The 15,550-nt window shown below is 42.0% G+C and overlaps 1 protein-coding gene across 1 annotated transcript; it reads left to right on the top strand.

Moving 5' to 3' along the window:
• Nucleotides 1-2,429: 2,429 nt before the first annotated feature.
• On the top strand, nucleotides 2,430-12,363 carry LOC308074633 (striatin-3-like; the record flags this gene model as incomplete). Its single annotated transcript, XM_080414140.1, has 10 exons — nucleotides 2,430-2,568; nucleotides 3,331-3,473; nucleotides 3,615-3,793; nucleotides 4,349-4,396; nucleotides 4,563-4,684; nucleotides 5,601-5,768; nucleotides 6,624-6,764; nucleotides 7,343-7,441; nucleotides 8,236-8,322; nucleotides 12,089-12,363. The coding sequence occupies 10 exons, from the start codon at nucleotides 2,430-2,432 to the stop codon at nucleotides 12,256-12,258; spliced, it is 1,296 nt and encodes a 431-aa protein (XP_080270266.1). The 3' UTR covers nucleotides 12,259-12,363.
• Between the last annotated feature and the right edge of the window lie 3,187 nt (nucleotides 12,364-15,550).

Here is a 15,550-nt window from a genome sequence, read left to right as displayed (position 1 = left end):
GCTATATATATTTATTTATCATCCTCTGTAGCAGATATATACAAACAAACTAAAAGAAACATTTGAGAACTTAAACCTTTGGCTATCACTGAAAATTACTTTTAATTTGCCCTTATGTTCATTAAAAATACATTGAAAATCTAAATTATAATCAAAGGAAATGAAAACAAATCATTGTGAATTCCATAAATGTCTCTCTATTTCTTTTTTTTAAAATTGATTTTGCATTTATTTTATAATGAACATTAGGGCAAATGAAAGTAATTTTCAGTAAAAGCCAAAGATGTTTTACATTTCATGTTTCCATCTGCTGCAGAGGCTGAGAAATATATATATTTTTAGTGAAAGTTGACAATTATGTAAAGTTTTTCAGAAAGTCTTATGATTTATAAAGTGTCATTAGAATGGGCTTCTGGTCTAAATTGTTTAACACAATATAACTGGTTCATGTGCAGTGTGGTCTCCCTACTCTTCCACTGACACGTTTAGATCCTATAGTCTGGTAGGACACCTACTGGTTGACAAGAGGTACTGCATGTTATACTGAGAGTCTCAGTCACAGCTCAACAGTAGACATTTTGGCACTAATGCAGGGGATGTGGGTTTGAATCTCTAGCAGAACACATCTTACAGATTGCAGCTTTAAGCTCTATTTTATACTTCATCATAAGATGGTGTCTTCTTGTCAAATGTTGGAACATTTTTGCCTATAATGACATGCCCAAAATGGGCACGCCAGGGTTAAAGTGCTCTCTGTCTCTCTCTCTGTCTCTCTGTCTCTCTGTGTCTCTGTGTCTCTGTCTCTCTGTACCTGTCTGTCTCTATGTAACCTCGCATTCCACCTCGGAGGAAAGCCTGGTATTCGTTATTAAATGGCCCGTGTGATCCGGTCTAGGCAACGCCTAAAAAAAAAGAAAAGAAATAGCTTCCGGCTTCTGCTTTTTGCTGCTTCCGGTTTTGCGGAGCCGCTTTGTTTTGGTTCCCCAATTTAAATGCGATTACAAAGGTAGACTAGTCTACATAGTCTCCGGAAATTACACTCACATTTATATTTATTTTGTATTTTGTCCTAAAATGACAATATCCTTGATCGTGGCCGGAGTTATTTGGGGGTGAGGCATATAGGGTTGCTTCCGCTCCCGACCGGATCACACACCCGAAAAAGGTATTGATCCCAGGCTAGTCTCTATGTCTCTCTCTCTGCAGGTATCTTCAGGAGGTAGGCTACACAGACACTATCCTAGACGTTAATGTCTCTCTCTCACTCTGTCCCTGTCTGTCTCTATGTCTCTCTCTCTCTGCAGGTATCTTCAGGAGGTAGGCTACACAGACACTATCCTAGACGTTAATGTCTCTCTCTCTCACTCTGTCCCTGTCTGTCTCTATGTCTCTCTCTCTGCAGGTATCTTCAGGAGGTAGGCTACACAGACACTATCCTAGACGTTTGTTGTCAGAGAGTTCGTTCTCTGTTGGGTTTGTCGTCCTCTCAGCACAACGGCGCCCTGCTCATCAACGGAAACGACGCCAAGAGGAAAGAGCAGGAGCTGAAGAGGTACACACACACACACACACACACACACACGCACTGCGCCCCCTACAGATCTGGTCAATGGAATTCTATTAACCAGATTTTTCCATCCGGTGAAATATTTTCTTTTCTGTCCAAAAAGTGTATTTTTGGGTTAGGGTTAACCCAGCAAACACAAAAACGCTAATAAACAGCTGTGCACATGGTAATGGTCAATGGCTGTGTGCAAATTCAGATCAATTGCTCCAGCCACTGAGGAGAACCGGCAGAACAGATTTTTTCACACCACTACAGAGCTTTGATTAATTATAGGAGGATATCCTGGCCGTGATTACTGTAATATCTGTGAATATGTATTTATACACTGTGTGTGTGTGTGTGTGTGTGTGTGTGTGTCTGTGTGTGTGACTCTGTGTCTGTGTGTGTAGGAGTCCTGACGTGTTGGAGACGTTTAACTTCCTAGAGAACGCAGACGACAGCGATGAAGACGAGGATGATGAGGGAGACATTATCGATGACATCACGGATAAACACAGACCAAAAAAACACAAAACAAAGGTACACAGACACACACACACACACACACACACACCCACACCCACACCCACACACACACACACTATGAATAGTCATGTGATGGGAAATGATTCGTATTGTTTATTAATTTTGCAGCCGGTGTGTAAAGACCTTAAGTATAAAAAAAGCATTAGGTATAATGTGTATATAATATCGTTGTTCTCCATTTGAATCCTGAAATGTAACAGTTTTGGACACATGAGGTTGCCATCCTACAGATATGAAATGTGTGTGTGTGTGTGTGTGTGTGTGTGTGTGTGTGTGTGTGTGTGTGTGTGTGTGTGTGTGTGTGTGTGTGTGTGTGTGTGTGTGTGTGTGCGTGTAGATGTGTAATGAGGGTCTGGCTACGGAGCAAGGTGATGATGAGGAGGAGGAGGAGGAAGTGATGAAGGAGTTTGATTTTCTGGAGGGGGAGGGGGAGGGGGCTGGAGAGGCCCGCAGCTCTGGAGACGGAACGGAATGGGGTGAGACACACTACACACACACACACACACACACACACACACACAAAACTGTATACTATAACAGTACACAGGGGTAGGGAATCGGAAAGTTCCCGGTTTAATCCCCGGCTTCAAAGGGGTTTGTGTCAAAGTGTCCTTGAGCAAGACACTGGACCCAGGGCTCAAAATGAACGTTTTCTTGGTAAAACACTGGTGATCCCAACTCAATGTTGTAGCACCCACCAAAATGTAAGAAACACCTACAATATTATGTACAACATTTCTGTATGTACGTGATTTCCTTTATTGATAAAAATGACAGTATACCAGTACGGTTTACATGTGACATATTAACCCATTCAATCCGGGAACGCATCTGTGTCATTTTAGATTTTTAGCAACAGCCTATAACCATTATTTTACACTTTGGCTATTAAAAAATAGCAGATATACAAGCTCATAGCCCTCTGTGCCACACTAAGATCTGCTTTTTTTTAATTTTTATCGTGATCATTTTTGCAAATCTTTGAATATATTTTTTTTTAAACAACATTTTTAACTCAAATCTTTGCTTCTGGGGGTTCCTGGAACTAAACCTTTTCATGTCAAGGACCCCAAACATTATATGTATTAAGGCCACCCTTGACATGTAAAAGTTTGAGTAAACTATCACAGTGACATCTCTGCTCTGTCACGTCAATGAGAAAACTCCCTCTCTCTCTCCCTCCCTCTCTCTCTCTCTCTCTCTCTCTCTCTCTCTCTCTCTCTCTCTCTCTCTCTCAGTGGAGCCGTTGTCCTTCCCAACAGGAAGTGGGAAGTCTTTCATGTTGGGGGCGGGGCCAGACGATGTCCTAGAGAGTGTCCTTGGATTGGGTGAACTCGCTGACCTCACCGTTACCAACGACGAAACGGACTACAGTTACGACGTAAGACACGCACACACACACACACACACGCACACACACACACACACACACACACACACACACACACACACACACACACACACACACACTCGCAAACAGTTCACTTACACACACAACGTGTGACATCCTGCTCCTCTACAGCTGTTGTCCAATAAGGAGTCTTCGTTCCGTAAGACGTGGAGTCCTCAGTTCGTCCTGCGGAGTCACTTTGACGGAGTCCGGTGTCTGGCCTTCCATCCTGTAGAACCCTGCTTGATCACCGTCTCTGAAGACCACACGGTTAAACTGTGGAACCTCACCAAAACGCTACCTACTAAAAAGTACGTATGTACTAATGCTGTTACTACCACTATTTTCTACTACTACTACTACGACATCTATTCAGACAGTAGACTATACAATAGACACTATTCATTCACATAGGGGCGTCTGGGTGGCGCAGGGATAGAGTTTCTGCCCTCCTCTGTGGAAACTGGGATTTGATTCCTCTGCAGTTGCTTCCGCTTCCAGCGAACAGAATTGAAGCCAGCAGGGGAGGGTGATCTCTGTCACTGCACCTGTCCTGCGGGGAACAGAGCAGGGAGGGATGGCGTGTTCCTCCACATGCGTTACGCAGTCCTAGTGAGACTGGAGGCTGGAGACTTCTAATGTGTTACCAGGGGGACTCGTGTGGTTGTCTGTGCCTTCCCCAACACCAACACTAGGGGTCAGCAGTGACAGGGACTTCACTATACTATACACATGAGGAGGGTTGGCATAACGACTAAATTGGAGAGAAAATGAAAACTTTTAATTGTGGTCTGATTATAAGGATGATGACATTTATGCTAATGATGATGATGATGATATTCATGAAGGTGTTTGTGCTTTTATAGAAGTGCCTCATTCGATGTGGAACCCATCTATACGTTCAGAGCTCACAGGTATGCATCAACACACTCATAGTTTTTATTAGGCCATTTCCACACACACACACACACACACACACACACACACACACACACACACACACACAGAGCGACACTACACATGCAAAATCCTCCTAATGTGATAAGTGAGGGCTGAATTGTAACCTTTGTGTTTTGCTAGCGGAGCGGTGTTGTCGTTAGCGGTTAGCTCCAGTGGAGCTCAGTGTTTCACTGGAGGAGTGGACTCTACCATCTGCTGCTGGAACGTACCAAGTTCTACTGTTGACCCATACCAGAACTACGGTAGGGTGTACACACGCACGCACGCAAACACACACACACACACACACACACACACACACACACACACACACACACACACACACACACACACACACACACCACACGCATGCACCTTAGTGGATCCAAGTACTCCCATATCAGCAGAAGATTGAATCCATTGGTTAATAATGAATCATATAAATGGGTGTGTTGTGGACTATTATTCTGGGGACGTATATTGGATCAAGCCTTTCCCAACATTCCAGACTACAAAATAAGTAATACAAAAGTAAAGATATAAAAGTATGCTGCCTGCCTGATATCAGTCAGAATAGAGACAGAAATACATGTTGGTATCGGATTGATATCGGTATCGACCGACTAGTAAAAAAACAAATAGTATCGGATCGGTATCGAAAATCAAGGCTGCAGTTTCGGTATTGGAAGTGAAAAAGCTGAATCGGGACAGCCCTACACACGACACACACACACACACACACACACACACACACACACACACTCACACTCACACTCACACTCACACTCACTCTCATTCTCTGTCTCTCTCTCCAATTTACGATTTAGGCATTTAGCAGATGCTCTTAACCAGAGCGACTTACAATAAGCAAGATAAACACATACATCAAATGCAGAGAGACAGTCATTGTAGTGCCTCAGTAAACTAGGATCACAGGTAAGCCAGGAACCTAGCATCAGCCTGGACATTATACTATCAAACTAATAATCTATACATTAAAACTATTGGATACCGGGTAAACAATGAAGCTAGCATCTCTCTCAGTACAAACAGTGAAATGTTAAAGGTACTGTACTAACACAACAATACAATGTAACAACTTTGAAATATATGACAAAACATATGGCAAATGTAACCATTAAGTTATCAACGCCTCCCCTTTCTCTGTGGTCCAATCAGACCCCACGGTGCTGGCGGGCTCTTGGGCGGGCCACACAGACGCTGTGTGGGGATTGGCTTACAGCGGCGTTAAGAACCTCCTCCTGTCGTGTTCTGCGGACCGAACGGTCAAGCTGTGGAACCCGGAGGAGAAGGACCCATGTATCAACACCTTCTCTGCTAACACAGGTTGGAACTTTGATTGATTGATTGAATATCTGATTGATTCTTTTTTTAAATGACAGAAAAAACAAAGCATTGTGGTCCAATAAACATTCAGCAGTCAAACAACTGCAACAAACGACACAAAATATCAAATATATATCAAAATATACAGTTAGAAACAATTCATGATCACATATTTAATATGTTGGTCATCACTAAGAACTGAAATACAGAATTTCATACTTCAAAATAAAAAATAAAAGGTTTTGTTGATATGGTTGAAAATGTTTAAAAGTGTAAATATACTGTATGTTTATGTGCATTGCATTTATATGTATAGGGTTTATCTGATCCCATATGTGTTGAATCTGATATAATCGCATCATACGCTGTATTTTTTATGACAAAGAAGTTCGTGAACAGCCAAAAAAAGTAAAAAGAAACAGTTCATGATAAATCTGCACAACATCTGTAGAACATCTGTAAAACGTGACACTTAACACTAGAGCAGTGGTTCTCAAACCTTTTCATGTCAAGGACCCCCGAATTAATATTTTAACACTTTAAGTGTTGAAACTGTTCCTCGTTTTGCTGCGGACCCCCTGGTCCCAGAACCAATGTCCTTAACCATTGATTACCAATGTTTGGAACCTATATTGTGTCATAAAGTGCAGTTTTCCAATCAATTTGAAAAATGTAGATTTGATAGTCGAAAAACTTCAGGCTTGTAGATCTATTTTTCAAATGATTTGAATATATATTTAAATGGCTGTGTGTGTGTGTGTGTGTGTGTGTGTGTGTGTGTGTGTGTGTGTGTGTGTGTGTGTGTGTGTGTGTGTGTGTGTGTGTGTGTGTGTGTGTGTGTGTGTGTGTGTGTAGAACACGGCATCCCGACATCAGTAGATTTCATCGGCTGTGACCCCGCCCACATGGTGACGTCATTCAGCAGTGGAGATATCGTGACCTTTGACCTGGAGACCTCTCAGCCAACCCTGGTCCTCCACGGACAAGGAGACACAAGTACGAACACACACACACACACACACACACACACACACACACACACACACACACACACACACACACACACACACACACACACACATACTTTAGTGTTACTAAACTTTGAGGACACATCCTGAATCTTTTCCTAATTGTAAGTCTAACTTTAAAAATCATTTTGAACTATTGGGGGCGTTGTCCACATAGAACGCCTTTTGAGCTGGCAGCGCCAGTCTGCCATGTATTTCTATATTAAAGACGGTCTTCCATGTATTTCTATGGTGAAGACAGTCTGCCATGCATTTCTATGGTAAAGACAGTCTGCCATGTATTTCTATGGTAAAGACAGTGTTCCATGTATTTCTATGGTAAAGATATTGTGTCAGGTATATACCATGTTGTGTGTGTCATGTTGTATCGGGTATAAACCATGTTGTGTTTGTCATGTTGTGTCAGGTATAAACCATGTTGTGTGTGTCATGTTGTGTCAGGTATAAACCATGTTGTGTTTGTCATGTTGTGTCAGGTATAAACCATGTTGTGTGTGTCATGTTGTGTCAGGTATAAACCATGTTGTGTGTGTCATGTTGTGTCAGGTATCAACCACATCAACAGGGTGGTGAGTCACCCTACACTACCCATAACCATCACAGCTCACGAGGACAGACACATCAAGTTCTTTGATAACAAATCAGGTGAGACTTTGACTGCATTAATCTCATACTATCTCGTTTCCACACAGCTGTGTGTGACAAAGGGTCAATTGACCCTTTTGTCAGCCTTCTGATTGGCCCCTGACCGACCAAAAAGCAGGCTCCATCCTCCTTGTTCTGCCCTCGTTCGGCCTCCTTCTGGTTGTTTATGCTGAGTTTGCTTAAAGGGCAAGACCACTTTGGTAGAGGTTTGGGTTGTGTAGTTACCTTGCCATGATGTAACTCCAAAGGTGGACAAGAAATCTAAAATAATTGTTCCATTGGTTAGAAATGGATAATTCAAAATATGCTCCTCGAACAAACGAACACAAACAAAGATGATTCAGTCAATATAGAACATCCCCAAACCCAGTACTGTTTGTGTTTTTTAATATAAATGTTAACTTCCTGTTGATTTTGAAGAAAACCCGGACTGGATCCGCAGATCCGGATCTTCAAATAGTAAAATCAGCAGGAAGTTAACACTTTTATTAAAAAAACTACTGTTCTATATTGTCTGAATCAGCTTTGTTTGTGTTCGCACCCGAGATGTTCCTCTTTACGGAGGCCACGTTTAAAAAAAGAATGAAAAACACGTGGTAATGGATGGAAAGAGAATATTTCTGTCCAACCAAGCAACAGCAGCTAATAATGGCTGTGAGAGAGGGGCGAGAACACGGGCGGGTCTTGACAAAGGTTCAATTGGCGTAACAGAAAGACAGAAAGGAACAGAAAGAAATGTGAAATTTTACGAAAATGAATATGGTTAATAAGTGTGTGTGTGTGTGCGCGCGCAGGGAAAGTGATCCATGCCATGGTGGCGCACTTGGACGCAGTGACCAGTCTGGCTGTGGACCCAAACGGCATCTATCTGATGTCAGGCAGTAAGTAATCTCTCAAGAACGTTTTTCCTTTTCATTTGGCGATGGGTTCCCAGATTGGGCAGTAAGTGACCAATCAGCACTGAGATCTATTCATTAATCTATTAATTCATTAATCCGGAAACGCATCTGTTACGATCCTTAGTCTAGGGAATGAAAGGACCGTGACATAAGCTTGAAAAGTGAATTGTTGTTTTATTGCATGACCTTCCTTTGGTTTCTTTTTAGGTTTGAAATGAATTTGTACATACAATGAATTTACAAATAGACAATTTTCAAGACAAGAATTTAACTTTAGACATACACAGAAAATGAGCCCCGGCGCAAAGCAATAACCAAATAAACCTAGCTAAACCTATCCTTACTTTTAAACCTCTTACTAACCTTATCTACACCAAATGAAAATTACAAGAGAACTCTACTCTAATCTAACTACTCTAAACTACATCAAAAGTTTGGCAAAAATCACAAACAGAGTTGTATTATGGAGGAATCAAATCAAACTGCTTAACAAGTAATCTAACAATCGGTCAGGCTGCCCCGAAAGTCTTCATTTTAACATGTCTTCTTAGCAAGTTCAACATTTTCACAAACAGGATGTACAGAACGTGGTGTTACCAAACTTTTGGACACCACATTTAGACCAAACTTTCCCTGAGCACCAGACAGTGTGTAACACCATGGCAAGCATGTTACACACTGCCAATGCACACGGCTGCTGACAGCTCTTAGGTCAGGGTTCATACCAAACACTGTGCAATAATTATAATAAATAGAACCCTTCTTAAATACACAGATATGTAACAGCATCTGTGTCATTTTAGATTCTTTAGCTATAACCATTATTTTATACTTTGGGCTATTCAAAAAATAGCAGATATACAAGATCATAACGCGGCACTCGGTGCCGTGCTATGATCTTGTAGATCTGCTTCTTTTTTTTTTTTTTACAATTTAACATCTTTAACTCAAATCTTTGCTTCTGGGGGGGGGGGGTGGGGGGTCTCTGGAACAACATATTTTGAAATGAGGGTCTGCGACCAAATACATATAATGTTGGGGGTCCTTGACATGAAAAGGTTTGAGCACCACTGATATTATAACAACAAGGTTTTCAGAAAACTGTTAGGATTTAGAAGACATTTTGTAGATGCGTTCCCGGATTGAATGGATTAAAGCAGTGGTTCTCAATGTGGGGTCCTTGAGGGGGTTCCAGGGGGTCCCCAGCTAAATGATTGATAGTTAAGGAACCAAATGTTCCCTTATAGGTCCATTTGGTTCCATTTGTACACTTTCAGAGTTATGGGGGTTACCCCCCCCCCCCCCCTTTGTTTATAAATTATCTTTGTTAATAATAAGTTGGATTCAGGTTAAAGGTGCAATCTGTAACTTTTGTCCCTCCTGAGATTTCAGTGGTGACATTTGTACCACAGAGCTAATAAGAATAAACCTTCTTAAATCAGGGGAGATGTTGAATTTGGCCTTCCAGGCAGTACCACTTGTCAGCCAGTAGGTGTCCTACCAGACCACAGGATCTCAATAGAAGAGCAGAGAGCAGTAGTGTACTGTGTTCAAGTGTGCATTTACTTTACTAGAGTATTTCCAATTTTCAATACTTTTACTTCTTCTCCACTACATATCAGAGGCAAATATTGTACTTTTTACTCCACTACAATTATTTGAAAACTTAAGTTACTTTGTAGATTTTGATTATCATTACAAAACATACATTAACCACTTCAGCCCTATGCATACATAGGCTATTTGAAAATAGCTGATCTACAAGCTCACAACGCGTCGCTTTGTGGCGCGTTGTGAGCTTGTAGATCTGCTATTTTCAAAGCATTTTCATACATCTGGAAACTTCTGAAATGGGACATTTTGCAAAATGAGTACTTTTACTTTCAGCACTTATGTATATTTTAATGCAAATACTTTTGTACTTTTACTCAAGTGCATTTTGAATACCGGACTTTTACTTGTAACAGTATATTTCTACATTGCAGTATTGATACTTTTACTAAAGTACAAAATGTGAGTACTTTTTCCACCACTGTGTGGACCAATGGATGCTAAGTTCATTGTTTACCTGGTATGTTATTGTTTCAAATGGTCAGATGGTTATTTCAATAGTACATTGTTTAGACATGGGGTTTTCAACTGATTTTGACCCAGGGACCACCATCCTGACTAAAAGCAACCTGGGGACCACCACTATTGTGTCGAGTGGGTCCATCATAGACCGACCCCACACAATAGTGGTGGGGGGTTCATGCACCATTCCATGGGTTAAGATTCAGTTTTTTTTTCATACTTGTTACTCACTAATCATACTATCACAGTCATGAGCTGGACACAAAAAAATGGTTTTCAAAGCATTTTTATTATCAGTAAAGATCAGGGATATCATTTGGCAAGCACAACATTTTTGTTGGATATACTGACACATTTGAATGCATCAACTATTTACAAAAGTGTCTTCTCCCTGGACCAAGCAGGACAGCCCAAGTCCTCTCTCAATATAAGCCTCTTTCAGTCAATCACACAATTGTGTGATGTGAGACAAATGTGCAACACTGAAGACACATTTCACTGCAGGCTTGACAAGTTTCTCATTTTTTTCTTTTTTCCATTTTTTTTTCCTATCCACAAGTTCCCTAGGGGTTCCTGTCAATTTGATCCAATCAAATCGACAGGAAGTGATGCCCACAACCCCTAGGAAACTATTTTTTTTATAAATGAGTACAAGGTACAACATACTTCTTGACAAAACCATAAAAATGCAGCATTTTCATTCAAGGCTATTCCAATCACTGAAGCAAAAGGTGAAATAATTGAGCATCAATAACTTTTATAAGTTACACTTACAGTTAGTGTGATTTCTGGGCATGGTGAGTTGTACACGGTCTGTCTACAGTCTCATGTCATTCTCTGGCTCCATCCTAGCCCTGTACTTACTCTTCAGATAAGTCAGTGTGGAAAACCCACTCTCACAGAGGTATGTTGTTGCAAAAGGTAACAACTTCATTGCTTTTGCTGTAAGCTCTGGGAATTCTGCCTTACAACTCATCCAGAACTTTGCAAGGGGCTGTGTTTCATACGTGTGCCTCCTAACAGAGTCTGCGGACATGTCAATGAGCTGATCCTCTTCTGTGGGAGTTAAGCTTGAACCCTCTGCTGCTGCATCACTGAATGGGAGCAGGATCCACTTGCTGCCACTGGTCAGACTCGGCAAAGTACTTTTCAAATTGAGACACAAGCCTCCTCAAATGGCCACTGATAATGTCTTTAATGTCAGTACTGTCAGTATAATCCTCAAGTGATGGAAACATAGTCAGGTTTTGTGTCCGGGTAGCTCAGTCGGTAGAGCTCTCGCCTACAGACCACAAGGTCATGGGTTCGATCCCGGGCACCGCCAACTCAGCGTATGAGTAGCACGGCTTGGTAGCACGGCTCGGCTTGGAGCTGATGGTAGGTGTGGAGCTCCGCCTCAGCAATCCATCTACCAGGGGTCTAGCGCATTGTACCGGGGACAGACTCCCGTGTGTTATGGGCTGTTAAAGACAATAAGCCACTCCCGACCTACTTATATTACCACTCTCCACTCGCTGTATCCACCTTTTCATCTTTTTAATAAATCCGTACAGCTGTAAAACGTTTGAATCTTCCTTGCATGGAGCTGTTCAGCTTGTTGAGCTCAGCAAAAATATCTGTGAGATAAGTGTCAATAAGAGGTTGTAACTTCTTTGTTCTGTGTCGCCCCCCTCAGGCCACGACTGCTCGGTGCGCCTGTGGAACCTGGACAGCAAGACGTGCGTTCAGGAAATAACGGCGCACAGGAAGAAGAGCGAGGAGGCCATCTACGACGTGACCTTTCACCCCTCCAAAGCCTACATCGCCTCCGCGGGGGCCGACGCCCTCGCCAGGGTGTACGTGTAAAAGAGCGCTGGTTTCTCAACGTCCGGTCCGGGGGACCACCAGGGGGTCCTTAATGGACTCTTTAACACGGGGTCTGTAACTCTGGGAGCGTACAAAAGGAATGGGTTTCTATTAACACTGAGGATTTCTTACAGTGTAGATTGGAGGTCCCAGAGATTAAAGTGTGGCGTGGGGGTCTAATGCAGTGGTTCTCAACCTGTGGCTCGGGACCCCCGGGGTGGGGGGTCGCCAGATGACGGTAAAGTGACAATGTTAGGACGTTTAAGACCTTTTTAACAGCTCGAAAAGAAAAGAAAAAGACCATTACTGCATCAAAAGTAATCAACAAACTATACTATAGAAACTGGTCAAACATTGGGCCAAATTGTCAAATAATACAAGAAAGAGGAGGAGAAACAATTTGGAAATACATATCTACTGTGAGGCGTTGTGAGCTTGTAGATCTGCTATTTTCACTATTTATCTGTGGAACCGAGTCAAACTAAATGTAATGCCTCAACTCCTACAATTCCAAGTGCTTGTCAGGGTGGGGGGTGGGAGGGGGGGGGTCACATCCTGAAAACGTTGAGAACCACTGGTCTAATGCATATCGAGCTGGGGGTCCTTGAAGTTTAAAAAAGTTGAGAATCACTGAACTAAACCATATAAACCAACCGTCTTACGGTTCCATTTGGTTCCATTTGTACACTCTCAGAGTTACAGACCCGCAAGGGTCCATTTGGACCGCTGGTGGACCCCCGGGCCGGACGTTGAGACCCACTGGCGTAGAGGACAACACGAGGACCCTTCACAAAAACACTGCTGCTCCTGAAACGCTACAGCCTATGGGACGAGGAGGAGGACGCGGTTACCACGGCCACGGTTCCATCCTCCGGGTGGGTGGCCCTGCGTTTTAAAGTCCCGCCCCCTACTCGTCGTCAATGTAGCGGAAAATGAACTGTTTTGGCCAATCATTGTCATCCTTTTCAAGCATTATTTGCATATTTAACATATTAGTGTAAAATAAAGTGTTTTTTAAGAATCCTCTCTGCTATAGCCCCGCCCCCGCACATCTGCCTACACCTGTCTCACTCGCACTGCAGGACTGTGACCTGTCTCACACACTGCAGGACTGTGACCTGTCTCACACACAATGCAAGACTGTAAACTTTCTCACTGCAGAATCACAAACTGTCTAACTGCAGGACTAACTGTCACATTGCAGGACTACAACCTGTCTCACTGCAGAACTAAAACCTGTCTCACTTTAGGACTGAATCCTGTCTCACTGCAGGACTAAAACCTGTCTCACTACAGGGCCAACTGTCTCACTACAGGACTAAAACCTGTCTCACTGCAGGACTAAAACCGGTCTCACTGCAGAATTAAAACCTGTCTCATCAGTCACAACCAAATAGTTACCGTGGCAACAGTTGCCAGGTAACGGGCCAGTGTGTGTTGCTAGGGGACGTATTTTAAGGCTCGTACGGATTCATAAAACCTTTGTTTTATTCTGTAAAACCATTTTATTTTCAAACATGCTAAAATGTGTGGTGTACCAAACTACATTTTTGTTTGTCTAATTGCATGATTAATACCACGATCAAGAACCACGATTAGTACCATCAAAGTATTTTTTTCTAGTCTTCCAAAACGAGGAGAAAAAAACAACAACATTCTGATCAGTTTGGTGTTTTGTACTTTTATTTGTTTTACAAACGACAGGTTTGAAAGATTGTGTCTCAAAGAAGCAAAACAAAAAACGGCTGAAAAGAAATGTATATAAAATGTCTATAATATTAAATGTTGTAAACTGTACTCACAGCCTGTTCAGACTCTCGTTTGTTCTGGCTGATGAAGATGATGACATTTCCCTTTTAAAGGTTAATTATTAAACGGTTCTATTTTAACAGAATCATTCCAGAGTATTTTCAATACGTCAAGATCTCTTAATTCTTCAGTGTTTTGCTGTTTTACTGCTTTTTAAGTTGTTCTGCTGTGATGTGCTTCTGTACCTTTTATGATGAGTGTGCTGGGAACATATATTACTGAACCACTGTGTTTCATCCATCCAGGTTCTAGAGCCAGACCCATATACAGTGGTGTAAAGTAACTAAGTACATTTACTCAAGTGCTGCACAATTTTTAGGTACTTTTACTTTACTGGAGTATTTCCAATTGTCTATACTTTTACTTCTACTCCACTACATCTCAGAGGTAAATATTGTACTTTTACTCCATTACAATTATTTGAAAACTTTAGTTACTTTGTAGATTCAAATTATTATAAAACATATTCACTTTAGACCTATTTTATACCTAGGCTATTTGAAAATAGCCAATCTACAAGCTCACAGCGCGTCGCATCGCGACGCGTTGTGAGCTTGTAGATCTGCTATTTTCAAATATTTGAGTACTTTTACTTTTGGTACTTTAAGTACATTTGGATACCAATACTTTTGTACTTTTACTCAAGTAAATTTAGAATTCCGAACTTTTACTTTTTTTTACGTAACAGAGTACTTCTACATTGCAGCATTGACACTTTTACTTAAGTAAAACATTTGAGTACTTTTTCCACCACTGCCCATATGTGGGTTTGTCCGGTATCTCATAGCCTGGCATGGCCAGACTAATATCACTGTGTAGATATTAGTCTGGAATCTCTGTGTGGAACCTGCATTTCCAAGGGGCCAATTCAACAGATGCCACTGGTGATAAACCCGGCCCATATGATTGGTCCCTCACTACTTCGGCGGGAGTGAAATCCAATCACAACTGAGCCGTGCCAGACCAAATCTGATGAGGGCAACTTATTTTATTGCAATGGCAGATTAGTCTGGTTTCCAGGCTAGGTAGATCAGCCATACCATTATTTGACTTTTTGTTTTACAACAGCGGTATCATGCAGTCAATGTGTACTGATGTTTAACCTCTTTACGCCTGTCGTCCCTATTCTAGGCATGACGGCATAGGAGAAAAAATTGCCAATCCGTTGCATTGTGAGCTTGTAGATCGGCTATTTGTTTTTAGTTTTTTCAAATTTATATTTTATTTCTTGCTTTTTACCCCTTTTTCTCCCCACTTTTAGTCCTTATTGGTTCCTCCCCACACCTTACTGTGTGTTGTCACTGCTGCTGTATCATACTGACTCACCTGCCAGTGAGGAGGAGCCCCAACCGGGAGGACGTGGAGCCTTCGTCTTACCTACTCCTCCCGCCCATCACTCCCCTGCTGACAGGCTCCGCTTGAGCTTGACAAAGCCGGAAGCACCGTGGTGGATTCTAACCCCCAGACTCCACAGAGACCGTAT

This window comes from Gymnoscopelus braueri, assembly GCF_963280865.1.
Source record: "Gymnoscopelus braueri genome assembly, chromosome: 19".
Taxonomy (NCBI): Eukaryota; Metazoa; Chordata; class Actinopteri; order Myctophiformes; family Myctophidae; genus Gymnoscopelus; species Gymnoscopelus braueri.
This window is presented reverse-complemented; position numbering and strand designations above follow the sequence as displayed.